General features: G+C 36.7%; 4 protein-coding genes across 4 annotated transcripts; 1 reads left to right on the plus strand and 3 right to left on the minus strand.

Moving 5' to 3' along the window:
* Positions 1-521: 521 nt before the first annotated feature.
* Positions 522-3,902, minus strand: LOC132171193 (uncharacterized GPI-anchored protein At5g19250-like). Its single transcript, XM_059582446.1, has 4 exons — positions 3,789-3,902; positions 3,249-3,475; positions 2,011-2,454; positions 522-1,145 (listed from the first exon to the last, which is right to left on the minus strand). Exons 3-4 carry the CDS (start codon positions 2,090-2,092, stop codon positions 646-648), a joined length of 582 nt encoding a protein of 193 aa, XP_059438429.1. The 5' UTR covers positions 2,093-2,454; positions 3,249-3,475; positions 3,789-3,902; the 3' UTR covers positions 522-645.
* A 1,211-nt stretch (positions 3,903-5,113) lies between these two features.
* LOC132172217 (NADPH-dependent aldehyde reductase 1, chloroplastic-like) lies at positions 5,114-6,670 on the plus strand. Its single transcript, XM_059583680.1, has 4 exons — positions 5,114-5,390; positions 5,528-5,904; positions 5,987-6,345; positions 6,466-6,670. Exons 1-4 carry the CDS (start codon positions 5,268-5,270, stop codon positions 6,486-6,488), a joined length of 882 nt encoding a protein of 293 aa, XP_059439663.1. The 5' UTR covers positions 5,114-5,267; the 3' UTR covers positions 6,489-6,670.
* Positions 6,671-7,070: 400 nt separating this feature from the next.
* Positions 7,071-12,019, minus strand: LOC132170605 (mevalonate kinase). The gene is made up of 5 exons (XM_059581635.1): positions 11,752-12,019; positions 9,995-10,238; positions 9,668-9,921; positions 8,627-9,040; positions 7,071-7,707 (listed from the first exon to the last, which is right to left on the minus strand). Exons 1-5 carry the CDS (start codon positions 11,882-11,884, stop codon positions 7,589-7,591), a joined length of 1,164 nt encoding a protein of 387 aa, XP_059437618.1. The 5' UTR covers positions 11,885-12,019; the 3' UTR covers positions 7,071-7,588.
* Positions 12,020-14,041: 2,022 nt separating this feature from the next.
* LOC132171248 (amidase 1) lies at positions 14,042-18,616 on the minus strand. Its single transcript, XM_059582517.1, has 10 exons — positions 18,411-18,616; positions 17,769-17,921; positions 17,273-17,397; positions 17,067-17,192; positions 16,355-16,537; positions 16,051-16,198; positions 15,748-15,916; positions 14,933-15,067; positions 14,634-14,810; positions 14,042-14,503 (listed from the first exon to the last, which is right to left on the minus strand). Exons 1-10 carry the CDS (start codon positions 18,551-18,553, stop codon positions 14,444-14,446), a joined length of 1,419 nt encoding a protein of 472 aa, XP_059438500.1. The 5' UTR covers positions 18,554-18,616; the 3' UTR covers positions 14,042-14,443.
* Positions 18,617-18,865: the final 249 nt, after the last annotated feature.

An 18,865-nucleotide genomic window follows, 5' to 3' on the forward strand; every position in this document is an offset into this window, starting at 1 on the left:
ATTTGCCCGAAATTTTGGTTTCTCAATGACAATGCTCTTCACAAGGCCAAAAAGTTTTTTTTTTTTTTTTTTAATTAAGGGTCCTTAATTAAAGCATATATATTGACTGCAATTAAATCTTTAATTTTTTTTTTTGTTTTAAAATTATTAATTAAGAACCTTATTAAATTAAGATTTTTTTAAAATTACTTATTTACCATAAGTAGAGGCCTTAATTAAATAATATAAACGGTAATAAGGACTTTATTTTTTAATTAAATGTCTTATTAAATTGGAGCCCTTGACGGCCGCCTAACGGCCTAAGGGTTGAGTTGGCCGTAGCCCTATGCTTTAAGTCTCTAAGAATTTTAATAGAGAAAAAATTGGAAGAGGAGAGTGCGAATATCTTAAGATATCAAGAGAATATACTTGAAATGGATGTTTTTCCTTAGCCAAGTGTCATCCATTGATACGACAGATCTTGACCAAGCCTGAAATTTAGTTTACGTCTTTACCAATATAATGACTCATGAACAACTGTGTGAACGTCTCATAAGAAAAATAGTACCCATTACGATCATCAGATGTTTAACAAATTTACACAACCAGAAACTACATGAACATATACCATGCAAGGCATGTGAGGGAGACAAGTTAACGAGCAATTTAGCCCACCAAAACGAAAAACAACCACAAAGACACTAGGCAATGACCCAAACCGACATTCGAAACCAAAGAGACAGCACCAGCAAAACTTCCACCCACAGTGTCTGTGCTCAAAACCACCACCATCCAATCATCCTCAGAACCCACCCCAACTCCAGTGTACTTCGAACTATTCAGATACTTTGCATATGGGGAGTGTGTGTAGTTTGTAAGCACCAGAGTTGGAATCAACTTGGGCACGCAAACAGGCAGTATGATCCCTTCTGCCGTGCTGTTGACGTTGATTTTGCACTTCTTTAAGTGCTTCGGGAGGTCGGGAATTATGGTGGTGGTGCTTGGAACAATGCTGGCCCCGTTGGTGGTGCTCGAGCAAGGCTCGTCCTCTAATTCGTCAGCGATTTCGTCGGCAAGGCAGTCTGCCTTGCCATTCTTTGACAGGGCCAGAAGATTCGCCGAGTGCCGGAAACTGTTGATGCCCTGAAGAAGATTGTCTTCCTCCTCTGTGCAGATAAAATGATACAGGAACACCTCAGCATATATAAGCAGCCATTGATTATAAGTAATGCCACAAAGGTTATAATTTTATCACATATAACTCAACCAAATTAAACAAACCAAAATTTTCAAAATGCATGTTGAAAGGATAAGGGGAATCCGTTTGAGGGCATTGTTGGTCTGAACCTTAAAAATGAAAAATTAAATTCTTTTGGAGGAAACTTTTTTTGTTCCCCCTATTCAAAGGGGATTTTGGAGGAACTTAAGACATCATGGTTCATGTGTCAAAACAGCAAATAGTATTGTTAGATATGAGCCGTGATATAGAAGGATCAGACAAATTTTTTTTTTACAAATTGGATTGTAGAAAATTCCTAACCGACAGAGATTTCCTACAAACCAATTTGTAAGAAATTTTTTAGACGCTGCCTTTTTTAATTCCATCATGGGGACAAATGGGATCAGGTTCTTCTGTTCTGTTCTTCTTCCACGTAAAGAAAATCAAATAGAATATTCAAGTTGAAATAAGAAATTGGGTCAATAAGGAATATTCATCCAAATTTTAGGGCAGTAATTTGAAAATTGAAAAAAGGGAGATTGTAATTAATGCAAGCATTTAGACTAGAGATACTCATCAACCATGCATTTCTCCTCTAACAAAAATCAAGATAATAGAAAAAAAGAAAGCTTCTATTGCAATAATTACATGTTTAACTTAACCCCATGATATTCTGGTGTAAAAGCAAGACAAAGAAAAGAAAAGAAAAGAAAAAGATAGATTATCACAACCAACTCAATTAATATCATTCTCACACATACGACAAAAACTACAAACAAAAAGAGCGGTAGAGAGAGAGAGAGATAGAATACCATCACAGTGCACTGGGTGAGAAAGCAAAACAAAGCCGTGTACGAGCACAAAGAGGAAGAAGCCAAGTTTGAGAGAGGCCATGGTGATATCAGTGAAAAAGATAGAAAGAGAGCTTTGCCGAAGAAGATGAGAAGGGACTGGAGAAGGAAGGAAAAATAGATCGATGGGGAGTTGTAGTTATAGATGGTTTTCTTTCAGTTTTTTTGAATTGGGCAAGGGTTGCCTTGGTTTTCACAGCGGTTCCAGGTGCCACTTCGCGTGCTCAATACATAACGGGAAACTGGTGGCAATTTGACAAGTATAAATTCATATGTCTGTCACGTGGCAGACATGCAAAGTACCATGACCCGTAAGTTTTATGTCTTATGGAGCTAATAATTCGTTCGGCGAAATTTCCGACTGGGGATTCTGTGTGTTTTTTGCCATTACTTGGTGACAAGTCTCTGCAGGGAAGAAACACCAAGAAAAGTGAAATAAAGTAGAATATGATAAGGAGTGGGAAAAAAAATTAAGCTAAATGTAAATTTGATTCTTGTGATTTACTACTTTGTTAAAAAAAAGTTTTTAAAAATGATAATATCTTCTAAAGTTCAAGGACCATCTTCTAAACCCATCTAATTATTTTTATGCCCATTATCAAGGTTTAAAAGTGATTCACTTTTGTGATTTGATACAACTTTATTCAAGCACTTTTGTGATTCATAGATTTCTTAAAATATTTTAAACCTTGATTCATGGACTTTTCTGTATACCAGATAATTACTTATGATCTTTTGGAATTTTGTCCTATGGTGCACAAGGGTGGAGCAAGTTTTTTTAAATAATCAGCTTAGAAATAACAATGGATGACAAACTAATGTATGTCTAAACATAAAAAGTATCTTCCATGGAAAGTTTAGCCAAACTAATGTATTTCTAAACATATAAAGAGAAGGGATACTGACTTCTTGGCAGAATCAAATTTGACTGTTTCCATTGATTCTACAAGCAAATGTGGAGAAGCAATACCAAAAGCACCAGAAGCCTGTGTACCAGATTGGATTGTACAGCCCCAGTAACATAATGCACTCATTAAATGGAAACATAAAAATGGGAATCCATTCACCTTTTGCATTCATTGTATGGAAACACAAAATTGGCAACTTTAGCTCATAAATATCTTGTACTAACAAAAATTCAGAACAAAAAATAGCTAATAAAACAACAAAAACTAAGGCAGATTGATTCAGCTTCTCACTTGTTTGGTACATCTTCTCCCTGTTTTGGTAGGGGCTCTAACTGCAGCCGAAATTAAGCAGATTGACTCTCCATGTTCATCTTGCATTTTTTCAGTTCTTTATCCATTATTTCTTCAACCTTCATTCCCTCTTCTTTCTCCTTCAGCCGATTCATTACTCTTAAATTTAATCCATATTTGCACATTTCGGGATCAACCCAATGAAAAAAGTCACAATCACGAGGATTCTGCGCACCCATTACAATAAGTCACGAAAAAATGTCACAAATTACAAACAGATATGCATAGCGTTATCAGATCCAGATACTAAGGTTGAGGTAATCAATTTTCGTCTGAATAAACCAAATTTATACGCAAAGTCACAAACTATGGTCCTAAAATCTAGAAAAAGAAAAAACCAAAGAATTTGAAACAATTTTAAAGTTTCGGCACATTGACATTGGCTTCCAGAAACAAGAAAACTCAACCAAACTAAGCCAAAAGAGTAAATTTTGACTATATGAATGAATCTGAGATATCTATAGGGTGGGGAAATTATACCTTTGGGAGCTAAGGAAAAACGTCCCAGCCCATATGCGCTCTGTTCGGGGGTCGCCTATCCATGTGCGTATGAGGAAACTCGGTCACGCGCTCCATCTCCATTATAGGAAGTACAAGACAATAAGATTTTCCAGCGAAAGTTGAGGGTTTAACCAAAAACAAACAGGAGTGTGCACAAATAAATCTTAAGCTCACATCGAGGCTTGAGTCCGATGAGGCGAAATCTAAGCCGTCCACGTGTTAGCATTTAGCAATCAAGCTAGCTGGTCTTAGGACCGGTGGTCGTACCACCCCACAAAAAAAAAAAAAAAAAAAATGGTGGTCGAGCCACCTTCTTGGCTAAAATGGATGTCCATCCCCAATTTTGGTATCCGTAATTTTTTTTTTCTTCGTAAGATTTTAAAATTTAAAATTTAAATTTTTTTAGTTTTGGTAACTTTTTAATATTTTAGTCATTTGACTTGGCATACTTTACCTCAAGTGTCACCCGTGACATCGTAACATGTCATATGATATACTAAGTTGTCTTAAATATGTTGTATAAGGAACATGTGTCTCATTTTTTAATCATGTTGACATGAATTTTTGACATGGATGGAATGATTAAGTTGGTATTTATTTTTATAACAGGTACTACGTATGACACTTTAAAATCAAGGTAGCCACTTGATTTCAATCAAAACCACCAAAAAGTATTTAAACCCTTTTTTTTTTTAATAAAGGAAAGAAAATGAGTTTTACAACTGTTGAGAACTGTACATGAGAAGACTAACCAGTAAGCAACTAATACTAATGAGATTTGAGGATTCTTATTGTAGGTGTGGATTGTGAATTCTACGTAATGATTGATTATTTCAAAAGCTCTATTGACATGAGAATGGCAAAGAGAATATTTGATACGGAGTAATGCTATTTAGTAAATTATTATACAACTGTTATATAATTAAAATTATGTAATAGTAAAAATTAGCCTTTAAATCAGTAAAATCTTGTAAAAACATTATCTAACTAAAATAAAAGTTTGAAAAAATATTATTAATTTGGTAGTAAATTAAGGGAATTACGTGAACTTCTCCCTAATTTGTTTTATACTACCTATTCAAAGTTCGGAGTCCTTCCAAAGAATATTAGAAACTCCCCCATTTCACATCACATGAGTCCGCCGATCTCAACCAAAATGTCCGTTTCCACAGACGTGTCCGCTGCATGCGACTGACCTGCCACGTTGACAGTCCTTATCGCCACGTATCTCCGCTTCCCCCACACGCCCAAACACCTATATAATCCACAACAATTTAGCCGCTGCCACCATGCATGCACATGATCCAAACTCTAACAATTTGCATTAAGCTCTCTCGCGTAATCTCTTTGTCAAGGGCATTAGCAACTGCACCTTGTTTTCCTTCCAAAACCCTCCTCAAACCTCAACGGAAGACTCCTTTTCCGGCGACTCAGAGACCCATCAGAGTGTTTGAAAGAATGGCTTCCGGTGGCGACCACTTTCCACCACAGAGGCAGGAGAGACAGCCTGGCAAAGAGCATGTCATGGACCCTACCCCTCAGTTCACAAGCCCTGACTACACACCATCCAATAAACTTCGTGTATAATTTCTGATTTCCACATTCACATGCATACATACTCATATATTTCTATATAGACATTATCATAAAAAGCTGGAAATTTTGGTTTTGAGATTCATTTTATTAGCGATTTTGGGTGTGGTGTGGGCGTTTTGCAGGGAAGGGTGGCTCTGGTGACCGGTGGCGACTCGGGGATTGGACGGGCAGTATGCCACTGCTTTGCTCTAGAGGGTGCAACCGTGGCCTTCACATTTGTGAAGGCTCAAGAGGACAAGGATGCTCAGGACACGCTGCAGATGATAAAAAAGGCGAAGACTTCTGATGCGAAAGAGCCCATGGCAATAGCTGCAGACCTGGGATTTGATGAAAATTGTAGAAGGGTGGTTGATCAGGTGGTGAATGCCTATGGCCGGATAGATATTCTGGTCAACAATGCGGCTGAGCAATACAAGTCGAGCTCAGTGGAGGAGATTGATGAGGAAAGGCTTCTGAGAGTGTTTAGGACCAATATCTTCTCTTACTTCTTCACCGTCAGGTAAAAGTAAAACAAAACAATTTGCTTATAAGATTTAGCTTTTCTCATAATTGGTCTAACTGAATTATGATGCTGATCATAGGCATGCTCTGAAGCACATGAAAGAAGGAAGCTCCATAATCAACACAACATCCGTGAATGCATACAAGGGAAACAGCAGATTGATCGAGTACACAGCAACCAAAGGTGCCGTAGTGGCTTACACTAGAGCTCTAGCTCTCCAGCTCGTAAAGAGAGGCATACGCGTGAACGGCGTTGCCCCCGGACCCATCTGGACTCCATTGATTCCGGCATCATTTAATGAGGAAGAGTGTGCTAAGTTTGGGACTCAAGTGCCGATGGGAAGGGCCGGTCAGCCCATTGAGGTTGCTCCATCGTATGTCTTTCTTGCCTGCAACCACTGCTCCTCTTACATGACTGGCCAGGTTCTCCACCCTAATGGTAAGTTTTTTCAGTTACAATAAGCTGCAACCTTGTGGTATGTTTTAGAAGCTCATAGGGGAATATTGATGTCCTTTTTTGTTCTTTTTCTTTTCCTTTTGGTCAACTTTTTTTTTGCAGGTGGAACTATAGTGAATGCCTGAGGGCATGTGAAAGATTATATATGTATCTATAGTAGTAGTCTTATCTTGTATATGGAACCTCTAAAGTTAAAAAAAGAAAGAACATGAAGGGAGTTTGTATTTATTAAGCATCTGGGCTGTAGTTGTTTGAAGTTTTCGAGCAGTGAGATAACAGATATAAGGACTACTATTGTTTTAAATCGTAGGTGGTTCTTCAACCGCTACCTTGGATGTGATTAATTGGCCATATTGGCAAAAAGGTAACTTTCAAATTAATGAATTATCCATCCACTTGCAAAAGGAACATCAAAGGGTTTGTTACGAGGCAAAGGTAGATAAACAGCATATGTTGTCACAATGTCGTCATATGAATGACACGTTATGCTGCACTAAGAGCACTGCACATGCTGTCCTGGATTTATAACTCACGTCTCGGGAGCTAATTTCGTGTTAATTTCGTGTTAAGTTCGTTAATTTCGTGTGTAAAAAATTATCAAACCCTAATCTTAAAACACCTAATATTTAACCAAATATTTTAACTCGTTGTCCTGCTAAGAGAGCTTCTATCAATATTTAAACTGAAGAGGGAAAATCAAGATAAAATAGGAAAAGAGACACCATTTTGGCATCGATTCTATCACCAGTTTGATGAAAATGGAACTTGGCGACAATGGGAATTAGTGGATGTCTGTCCCTGCAGGGCTTAGGCTGACAACATTACAGAGAAGAATCTCCTGTGGGATTTCATAGTGTACAATCCACAACTATGAAGAGCACTTGCATGCTAACCGTATCATGTATCTCTGCCAATGGGGCCAAAAATAAAACAATCTGTTTGTGTGAAATTGGTTACACCATGGAGGAAACAAACCAGCATCCAAGATGTAAAAATTCCTGTAACTTTTTACAGTTAGTCTTAAATACCCGTGAAGCAACAAGATAGATATTCCTGAGACCTCAAAAAGATCTGAAATTAACTCAAATTAATTATTCTACAGATATATTAGGAAATTCAAGCCTAAAGAGTGCAATCCAAGTACACATAATCAAAAAGCAGACTTTTTCATGCTTATTATTTGACATCTAGGATCTTACTCTTATACATCACTGTGATGGAAACATCAGGATGAACCACCAAAGCAAACCTCAACACCTTTCCCACCTATTGCAGCAGTCAGACATTGGAAGCCGCACGACTCCAGCTCAGCAATTACCTTATTAACAACTGTTCCTGATAGCACTGATTCATGTGGTTAAGGGAGCATCTGAAAGACTATAAACTTCAACAACGCATATCAATATGTTAAGACAGCGTTCAGACTTCTATCTTATGATGCAGAAATTTCTAATTTTGATCAGATGTAAGCGTTGAAAAGATCAAGTTTTTCCACGCTAATAAATTGTCAAACCCATTACAGGAGTACCCCTAGTATCATTTTCTGTGATTGTTGCTTTCATTGATCATAGTGTTGCCAATGAGCTATAGCTCCAGTGGCATCTCCTCACCCTGCAAGAAGGCGGTGGAGGCAAAGTGGTGACTTCAGAAACCACCAACATTGTAAGTTACAACAAAAATAGAGAACAGATTTCTAGAAGTGCCCTGACCTGTTTTTACCTTAAGTTTTCAGATATAGATTGTTCAAAGCTAAATATTTTGCCATAAGAGGAACTTCCATTTGAAAAAATAAGAAAGTATATAATGAAATTGGGATCCATTACAAAGGATCCCAATTTCAAACAGCACCTTGCCCCCCCATCCCCTCCCCATGCCAACCTCTCCCACTAAGAACAAGTTGGAACATGAAATTGTAGGTTCAAGCCCTAATAGATGCATCTATAACTTACCAATAAAAAAGACAAAAAAGAAAAAAAAAAAGAAAAGAAAAAGCCTCAAATCCCACCGGAACTTATCCTATATGCTATTAGCACCTCGTAGTGGTGAAAAAATTCAAGTTCTTCTAGGACCAACACAGCATAACATACAAGTAAAGCTTTTCCTATATCTAGACCAAGACTTCCACAGCCAACCAATATATAAATAGAAATCAAAACAAGGCGATAGCATTCATCAGAGTATGTAGAAAAGAAAAAATTGAAGAAACATATAGAAAAAAAAAATTTGAAAGCATAATGTCTAAACAGCATGAGGAAATGGATACGGGTTGGCAACAGCGTCAGAACACATCCTCCACCACCGGCTCCTGTCAATTTGGAAGCTAACTTGTACTTCAACGTTGTCCTAAGAACAGTTTCTATTGAAGCATGGCTGACTCCCATACACTGGAGGAGACCTTGATTCATTTCCATTAACTCTTCCATCTTCTCTTCCTTCTCTGTAATGGAGAGGTCATCAGAAGCTGGTGACTGTATAATGGCGGACAATTCCTTGCTGATAGAATCAACTGCATTAAACACCAAACTCATGGCATCAGGGTGCCTTATGGTCCTCTCTGAAACACCAGCAACTAATGCCTTTGTATTCCTCCCAACTTTAGTGTTGGTAATGAGCATTTTGAGTGTCATATTTGACTTGAGACGTGTCAAAGCACCTGATTTGAACTTGATTATGTTGCCTGTGGCATAAGAATTTCAAAATTTTAATTCATTTTACAGCAACCCTCTTGCATTTGGGAGATAAAGGAAACAAAATACTCTATGGTGAAGTTGGCTAACATACGAACTCAAATAAAATGTCCAAATATGATAATGTTTCTTTCTATTTTAATTCTTATTATTCCATTTTCAGCAGGAGGCATGCAGGTGGTGAAAATGGATAACAGAATGCTATAAATTATTGAAAAGTCATACACAGTAAACACGTTTAAAATGCGTGTGCAGCCCATTAATATTGTCTAGATAGCTCATGACTTATTCAAGTCAAGTAGCCAACATTTTTTTAGTAGATTAGGTGATACTGACAGGAATGTAAGCCTGCTATTCTACAAATAGATTTCTTTATGTCAACTGATATTCTGTATTGAATTCATTCTCTGTTTCACAAGTAAATTTTTTCATGTTGCCACTACTTTTACAACTCTTTCATATTACTAATAAATTATCATGTTCCTATTCCTTGCTGGTACCCAATGATACCAAAGTACTACTCATTATAATGAGCAACAGGGAAGATAACTTCTTAGGGGGTATAACTTTGATAAAAATGATAGATTTGTCTAGCACAGCTCACAAAGATCACATACCATATGTGCTTACGGTGTTGTCAAGTCCAGATGGCTTTCCATGGATTATCTTTTCACCTTCAAAAGCCCATTTATTCACCAATTCAAGTTCACCTTCCCCAAAACCTGACCACCCCTGCTGGCTCATATCCAAACTTACAGAATCTGAAAAAGCAAGCAGAGCAGCTGAGAGTGCAACACAAAATGCAGCGGATGAACCCAAGCCCGAACCCAGAGGAAGCTCAGAATTGACAACCACCGTAGCAGGCTTAAAGCTGATGCATTAAGAGGACATCAGAAAATAAAATATCAAGAAAAGAATAGTGAAAAATAAACTAATGCAAATACCCGTGGATGCAGGAGTATAGCCAGAGAAAAGCTGAAACTCCAGCAGCAAGTTCAACTTTTGCTTCTGGAATATTTTGTTCTTCAACTAGAGCTGCAATTGATTTCATGGATTTTATTGAGCACGATGTGGGAGTTGGAGAGAGTGAACTTCCGAATTCAGGTAGTGCTTCTTTGATTCTATCAACTGGCCATGAAAATTCTAAAGCCATATCCTTGAGCTGGAGTTTTAGTGAGTCATCATTGTCTATGAACAAAGCACATAATGTTAGAGATAAGTTCAACACAGATCCTGAAGAGAAATTAACTATAATTGTGTCGAAGAAAAGAAAAGCCAAAAAAAAGAAGAAAGAAGTGGTAAAGTTTGTAGAATCAAAAAGGCCATAGCATTATTTCATATATTTAAATTGCTCGCTCAGTCTCCAATGCTTGTTGTGAGGATAAAATTATTTGAGCTAAGTGTATTTAATAAGCGTTGAGCTGTTAATGCACAATGCTCCACACCTAATCCTCCTCTCTGTAAAGATTTATTCTTTATTATTGCGTGCATTTTACCTTCTAAACAGAATCTACCCTAAAACAAAATCAGAAGTAACTTTTTAGCTCAGATTTTAGCATTCTGGAACAGAAATGAACCATTTTTGTTTCCTTCATATCCAAAAGTAGATTGTTAAGGTATTAAGTCTTTCTTGGTTATTTTTGTTGAAACAATCAACTAAATAAAATTTCATCTCAGCAAATTTATATCAAATCATAACGTGCTCTCCATGATCAGTTCGTGCAAAGCCAGGATAACTTAATGGAAGAATCGTCACCTCTTCAAATTTAAAAGAGTTTTTTTCTAAGCAGCTCACAAATGGGAGTTTTTTTTTTTTTTTTTTTTTCTAAGCAGCTCACAAATGGAAGTTGCGATAACACAAAGTACTACAAGGGGGAAAAAATCATCAACGAACTTTTGAAGGGTTTTTTTTTTTTGTAAAAAAAAAAAAAAATCCAGCAAATCCAAAAGAACCTAATCTAATTGGGGGGAAAAAAGAGGACATTCATTTCTGCAAATTTAACTTGCTTAAGACAGGTACTACCACCTAAAGCTCTTGCTAATTAAAGTATAGAATCAAAATCAGAAAAAGCTCATAAGGGTATCTTGCAAGATAGCTGTTATCTATCATTCCCTTATCCATTTTCTGTTCAACTCTTTTGCAAATCCACCATTGGATTTGTGGGGCCACATGTCCATCATTAGATTCGTGTATTTGTCCATCCAATGGCAAGGGAATGATTTCTATCATATTTCATCTTGCAACCAAAGTTTCAAGTCCGACCCCAATAGAAAAACAACGTTTCCGGAAGACTTTACTGAATTCAAATCTATAAATTGGAATTAAGGGAATTGGTATTCGTTCGTGTACTGATTGATTGAGCTCAGAGGCGGGAATGGAGGTGAAAAGAAATACATGCAAGATGTATTGGGGGTACAAAAAGAAGTCGTATGTACTGTGATAAGAAAGCAATCCAACCAAACACGATTCAACCCAATCCCCAAAATCACAAATCCAAAGTAAACGGTTACAGCAATACATTGCAGAAAAGGGTTTACACACAGAGCACAAGTACACAAAAGCAGAAAAGGGTATCCTCAAATCGACTTTTCAACCGAACCCAATACCAGAATCCACATCTCTGCCAATTTAGCGCCGCCCCAAACCACCCCAGCGAAACATGGCAATAAAGAGAGAGAGAGAGAGAGAGAGAGAGAGTACCAGAGGGAGTGGGGAATCGAAGAGAAACATAGGTGTAGAGGCCAACGGAGGCAGCCACGGCCGTGGATCCGTGCACCACAGCATGTTCACCGGCGAGGATGATTTTCCCTGGAGCTCTAACTCTCACTTCCATTTCTTCACCTTCAACTCCCAAATTATTATTATTTGTTTGCTAAACTTCGATGCTCCTTGTTTCTTGGTAGACTCTGTGTGTGTGTTCGTATACTCTTTAAGAATTTTTATTGATTCGTAAAAGTCATCGATTAGAGAAGAGCGGCAAACGTGTAAAACGACATCCAACTGGCGGAGAGTCATATGTAGTCTCGCTGGTGGATTGGATCAGCTGGTGTTGGGAACACGTTACACATTGGTAGGTATGTGTATCTCATTACCATTTTTTTAAGTACAACTAGTAAAAATGTACTAAATGAGCACGCCATTTAAAAAATTTGAATAAAAAAAGTAGAGATAAAATTGATGAATAAAAGAATGATAAGGAAAAATACATATGATTATTCTAACTGCTTGAAAGATAACTCGTGAACCTAATCAAATTCAATTAAATTATATATATATATATATATATATACCTTCTTTTCATTTCATCGAGTATCTTCAACAGTATTTTTAAACTAGATTTTTAGTTAAATTTAGTTATTTTATTAATTTTTCTTGCTTCAACAGAAACTGTAAAATATAAAGTTTTCCTACTACTACTGCTATAGTGAACTTTCATATTTACAAGTTATTGTAACAACTTGTAAGTAATATTTTATTATATTTTCTTTTTTTATGTTTTTTTTTAGGAGAAGACAACGAAATGATAAAAAACTAATAATATAAAATTGAAAAATAATATTTAATTAGAGTAGATAGTTAAAATAGATGTTCTTGTTAGAGTGTGTAGTGAAAAACTAATAGCTAAAATAAAAAAAATGTATTTTGAGTAATAAAATGAAAATTTATGTTGGAGATGCTCGTTATTAACTATCCTAAAAAATAAAATAAAATGTGTAAAATATTTACTTATGCGTTTCTTGTGTGAACTGACTGCCATGCCCCTTCTTCTCTGTCGTGCCTGTCTCTGATTGGATATTCCACTTTGAACATCGTGTGGGACCTCATATTCAATTGTTCAAATTTTTTTTTTTTCATAGCGTACAAGTTGTTGTAAGTTTGAGAATCACACCAAACACGTCTTTATTTCGGCTTGACGAAAGTGAATAGATAGTGCAGGGCGTCAACCTACCTTCACCTTTGACTTCCGGCTCCTGGGCCCCACCTTGGAGTATGCTCTTTCTCTCTTTCTTTCTTCGTCTGACTTGGGGCTTTCACTTGTTTGATAATGGTAACCAACTTTAGAAAAAATGGATAAATTCAAAATAGTCCGTGTGATTAATGGTATAAAAAATAACTTAAAAGGTAGTTAGGGCGGCAGCAAGCCACCCTAGCCATTTCTGGGGGTGGCCTATGAGCTACCCCCCTCTCTCAAGGGTAGTTGCCAAACCTTTTATTTTTTAAAATAAATAAATAAATAATTTTTTAGTAAAATTTGGCAAGTGTTTTGCCTGAAGTTGATTACAAGGTCTAAATATTTTGGCCTAGCCCCAACGACCTCTGAATTATTATTTATACCACATAGAATAATTTGTAATTTAGGCCAATCACAATAATTAATTTTACATTTATCCGTTAAAAAAAATGAGAAATACAACCAACATTGTCTTCTAACCAAAAAATTAATCTCTATACATCAAATGTATTGGGGGATCACGTAGGGATGGAACCAAGATTTTTCATCTGGAGGGACTAAAGTAAGGATGAAAGATTAAACATATTTTTGATAAGTGTCAACCCTAATTTTTAAGCCTAAAAATACATATATATTTAACTTATAAAAAAATTGTGAAAGAAAAATTTGAAAACCATGGGGGCCATGGCTCCCCATGTCTTTGCATGTTTCGGTCATTGATATCACGTCACATAGGCTTTAGGATAATGTATACCATTACTCGGAAATGAGTTTTTTGGGTTAAAGGATCGCGCCACATCAATTTTGGAGAAATAGAAGGATAATACATGTCCAGTATATAGCATTTCTCTTAAAATATAAATTAAAAACTTTTTTAAACAAAATTATTAGCAAACAAGTTGATGCACAAATCTATATCACTTCAAAATACCGGTCAAAACCATTATCACATGATTCACATTCAAAAAGTAATGTTGGTGTCACATCATCAACCTGTGTTTGCACGTTTGGCTTGCCACTAGAGAGAAGAAAAGGATGTAAAAATTGAGTAGTTTTCTTCTGTTCCATTGTTTGGTTAATAAATGAGAAGAGAAAAGAGCAGGGAGATGGAATAAAATGATTCATAATTTCCCTCTTTGACCCACCTGAATTTTCTCCAAAATAGATCTGAAGAGAAAGTTCATGCTAGAATGAAGCATGGCAGATATTGCAGGTTCCCTTCATGAACTAAAATGTGAGATCTCTATGTTTAGATAATCATGAGTAGGTTTTCAACCATATGCTAAGTTGTGATTATGCTAACCATCATATTCAATGGCTACTATCTTTGTCCACATTATACAGTATCATCTCCAACACTAAATCAATAGGCCTGGATAAGTTATTGTTCCAAATCTTCAATCTGCAACTGCAATTGTATCCGCATGCAACATTCTTTGATCATCTCAAACTTGAGGTAGAATCAGCGAAAGTCCTGGCCTCTGAAGTTAATCCATTCAGCTGCAATAAATTGACAGTCAATTAGTTAGGAATTAAATGTTTCAAGAAGAATGAGCCTATGTGGCACAAAATTGCAAGCAAGAAGAACCTTTTCCAATTTTATGTCTTATAAATAGGATACAAGACTTACTATAAAATATTTGGATGAGACAGAGTTCAATAACTCTCTCTCAGCAATGACAACCTCTTCTTTAAGAGTGTCATAAAGAGTCTCGACAAGATTTAACAGGAATCCATCCGAGCCATGTTTTGCCAACAGCGAAATTGCCACAGGAAGATTATCATACAGCCCCAGTGGTATGCTCACCTGCAGATATGCAGAAAGAAATCATGTGGTTTTCCAAAGGTCTTAGCATGAACAAGCAATGAAAAAGAAAGATTCTCACGTCTCAAAACAAACAAACAAATACACACGCGCACACACAGAACCTGGCAGAATCCAGATACTCCCGCAATCGACAGCAAGCTAAAAGCTCGGGCACGAAAAGTTTCCAATGAAGTTGATTCTGTTAGTAATTTTGGTGGAGGCCCTGGAACTGTAGGAACTGCTAAGACACCAAAATCCTGAATGATCATCATTCCCAAGTGTTACATAAGCTGGTGGAAAAGGTGAATTCATAAATAAAAGATGGCATCACTATTTTTGCTACTATAAGTTGCTCAATTTTGAAATGTAAACATGGAGTCATAACCGGTAGTGCCACTCTCACTAATCTCACTGCTCTTGGAAAATTTAGGGGAAAAAAGATGACAAAAACCATATTGGAAAACAAGAATTAATAATGTTTTTGCAGCAAAACAATATAGGCTAAATATACTAGCTTCATTTTCATCAATAGCATAGAATCATGTTTTATTTATTTGTTTATAGGTTTTGTTTATCACATTAATGAATTGAACCTCCTAGATATGGAACAACTAGAATCACATTACATTACTCCTAGATCTGACTTTTTTAATGCATAGATAGCATCTTTGACTCCTTAGCATCTCTGTTGCCTTGATTGAAGGGATGTCTCTGTTAATGAGAGATAATGGTGTGCCCTATTAAGAGGCATACATGTATGTATGCAAGCACATGCATACAATCTCATAAAACACATCCATAATCACATATTAAGCTCTCAACTTATTTAAAGGAAAAATGTACACTAGTTCTTTTAATTAGAGGATTATGGAATCTTCATAAAGCAGATTCTTAGGTTTCTGATACACTTGGAGGTGGAGAAAGAGAGAGAGAGTACCCCAAGAAGAGCAGTAAGAGCAGTGCGTAATTCCGTCTTCACAGAGTGACAGATATCCATGTTGTCATCTGTTGTCATAAGGGCCTCCCGTACCCGTTCTGCTATCCCAGGACCCAGATCAGGTTTGACAGTACTGACCCATTCACCATGGTTAATCTTGAATTCATGCCTATGATTTTAAAGGTTAATAAGTTCAGGAGCCAATATTTATATAAGAACAGTATCTTCATCTAGCAAGAGCCAGACCAATATAACAGTTATTATTCAAGTCGATCAAATCAATTGAGAGAGTGGAATCTGCACCTTTGAAGCAAGCGCATGGCACTTGAAAGTGCTGCTAAAGATGGTATATTATAATCTTGATCTGCATTCCCTTTACTCGTGAATGGTTTCAAACTTGGAACTTTGTCCTTGACATAGTCCCCAAGGACTGCATGCTTTACAAGATGACCTGCATTATTAGTGAAAACATGAAGTGACATCTCGCTAATGAGAAACATATTGATCTCATTACATACAATGGAGTTATTGTAAATTTATATGGTGTATGAATTCATCCACATACAAAACTAGACACATAACTTATTAATACGAATAATGCATTTACCCCCAAATAACTTTTCCACTGATTTAACAAGGGGTTGAGTAATTCGATCCGTTGGAATGGTTGAAAGCTGGAAACAATCTTCCGCAATAATTATCTGAGTGGGACTTACAGGACCAACATCAGGTAAATGCAGTAGTGCTCGTCCAACTCTGTTCAAAATCACAGGGTCCCTAGCAAACCATCCTGGATGAGAAGTTGGTTCAAAAGAATGAGATGCCAAAAGAAAGAAAAAGGAATTCTACAACATTAGGAGGAAGACATTACTATAGCGCACTACTAAACAAAATAGCAGCAATTGGCCGGTCTATTATATATAGAAAAATTGATGATATGAGTTTGTCATTTGAGTACAACAGAAAGCTTCTACACAAACTGCTTCTGAATGCTTAAACTCTATTACTCATACCATAGGTTATTATGAACACACATAGACACACAAAGACACATACCATAAAGCAGACACGGATAACTGGCAAATGGATAATTCACAAGAAATAAAAGAAGAAACATTTGGGTATGAGCTATTAGGATGAGGAAAACTGGAACAATACAGGTTTTTTGCTGCATAATTGTCTAAACCAGTGTGCCAATCTCAACAATATACAATCACCATTCGGCCATACTTTTCAGGTGCGGAGATGAGTTTTCCCTAGCTAAACTTCAATGTAAGATAAACATCTGAAATCAAGCCATCAAATAGTTGGTTTCTTACCCACGGTATCAAAACTTTGAGCCATAGGAATAACTCCAACAGTAGAAATGGCATCATGTGAAGGCCGAAACCCAAGAATTCCACAATATGAGGCAGGTACTCTTACACTTCCTCCAGTGTCAGATCCTATGATAGCGAGAACTTTTTGGTTCAATCTATTAAGGATGAGCAAAGAAACATAAAGATTGTTCATGAAAGAAAATTACCTAAGGCGAAATCTACAAGCTTTGCACCTACTGCAACAGCAGATCCACTGGAAGATCCTCCAGGTACCCGATCAGGCACACATGGATTTCTAGGTGTGCCATAATGTATGTTTTCTCCATTTATACTGCCAAAAGTGGTCAATCAATTATATGCCCAGTAACAATGATGTGACCATTCAAGGACCTATTTTACCAAGATGAATAACTAAGTGAGAGCCCTCAACTATTTAGGAAGAAATGGGGAACTACACAGAAATATTTCAGTTCAGCATCATGCTCCATATCATTTTAAAGCACAAAAACAATTATTTAGACTAGAATACTTTATACATAGAGATACAATCATAAACATGATTGAATCGACATCATTTCCCGAAATTCTGATAATTTTCTAAAATACAAACTCATTTCTAATTACTACTGGGAGTTAATGTTAACTTCTTTTACCCAAGAAAAAAAAGAAGGCTAATCAAGTTATTGTTTTCTCAATACTAACCTGTATGCCATTTCATCCATGACAGTTTTACCAACACAGGTGGCACCTTGACTTAAGACGGCCAAAACGGACGGGGCTGTTGATGTGGCAGCCGAATGAGTCCTCAACCAGTCAGGATTTCCAAATCCAGTCACGTATCCATCCACATCAAATCTGTTTCCACATTGAAACGTAAGAGAAAGCTAATATACACACATACACATACACACAAAATCTGCAGAACAACAGATAAAAAAAATGTACACAACATGAAAATGGGAATGTTAAATCATTGATTATTCCAAAAATTTAAAGTAAATTTAATCATTTAATTGATATTCTAACCCTCCTCTCGAATGTGGGCTCGGACTTCTCTCAACAAGTGAAAATAAATTATAGAGTCAGGGAACAGGACCACTACTCCGATCACTTATCCCGAAGGCTTTAACATCATATATGATTTTGCACACACCATCCACACGCGCTCACACTTGAAAAGAGAATAAGCAAAACCTATAATTGAACTCATTACTCATGTTTCAGTACAAAATCAAATGAAAACAAGGGTAATTCTTTGAAATTTCAAGTACCCACCATAGGGTATTAAAAAAGAGTGTAATGTAAAAGGAAAGTAAAAGAAATGGAACTGAAGTAATGACTCACATGTCTTTAACAGCAAAGGTGAGGGCATTCAAGGGAAGCCTATCTGCTGAAGAGCTTGGTTGGAGCAGGAACTTCTCCATGAAAGCTCCATAATCTGAGTCTCTTGCCATGTCTGTTACTGAGCTCTCCGACCGCAGCAGCATATCCAAAACAGAGAAGTTGTGCGGCCAAGGCAAATTTTACTACTCGTAATGCGAAGACGCTATAGTAACATTACTATTTCCCATAGCACGTGGTAAAGTTGCCTTGGCACTTGGCAGTATCACACATTTGCAAGATTGTTTTTTTTTTCTTCAGATTTTACATATAATAGCTTTTTTGTTTTGTTTTTATTTATTTTTATCAGGTTTTAATAATATAGTCCAATGGCAAAGATGAAAGTGTGTAAACGGTTATTTTGAAAGCAACCACATCCACAGCTGTGGATGATGTTTCATGCAGAACAGGGACGGATC

The sequence above is a fragment of the Corylus avellana genome, chromosome ca2 (genome assembly GCF_901000735.1).
Source record: "Corylus avellana chromosome ca2, CavTom2PMs-1.0".
NCBI classification, from domain to species: domain Eukaryota; kingdom Viridiplantae; phylum Streptophyta; class Magnoliopsida; order Fagales; family Betulaceae; genus Corylus; species Corylus avellana.

Coding starts and splice junctions, on each gene's coding strand:
- LOC132170605 (XM_059581635.1), bottom strand. CDS start 11,884: ATGGAAGTGAGAGTTAGAGCTCCAGGGAAAATCATCCTCGCCGGTGAA. Junction 9,922..9,994: donor CTATACTCCTGCATCCACGG/GTATTTGCATTA, acceptor TTAATGCATCAG/CTTTAAGCCTGCTACGGTGG. Junction 7,708..8,626: donor TCTGACGCTGTTGCCAACCC/GTATCCATTTCC, acceptor CACATGAATCAG/TGCTATCAGGAACAGTTGTT.
- LOC132171248 (XM_059582517.1), bottom strand. CDS start 18,553: ATGCTGCTGCGGTCGGAGAGCTCAGTAACAGACATGGCAAGAGACTCA. Junction 16,199..16,354: donor AGTGGAAAAGTTATTTGGGG/GTAAATGCATTA, acceptor CTAATAATGCAG/GTCATCTTGTAAAGCATGCA. Junction 15,917..16,050: donor GCCATGCGCTTGCTTCAAAG/GTGCAGATTCCA, acceptor TTAAAATCATAG/GCATGAATTCAAGATTAACC.
- LOC132171193 (XM_059582446.1), bottom strand. CDS start 2,092: ATGGCCTCTCTCAAACTTGGCTTCTTCCTCTTTGTGCTCGTACACGGC. Junction 1,146..2,010: donor TCACCCAGTGCACTGTGATG/GTATTCTATCTC, acceptor TTATCTGCACAG/AGGAGGAAGACAATCTTCTT.
- LOC132172217 (XM_059583680.1), top strand. CDS start 5,268: ATGGCTTCCGGTGGCGACCACTTTCCACCACAGAGGCAGGAGAGACAG. Junction 5,391..5,527: donor CACCATCCAATAAACTTCGT/GTATAATTTCTG, acceptor GGCGTTTTGCAG/GGAAGGGTGGCTCTGGTGAC. Junction 5,905..5,986: donor TCTTACTTCTTCACCGTCAG/GTAAAAGTAAAA, acceptor TGCTGATCATAG/GCATGCTCTGAAGCACATGA.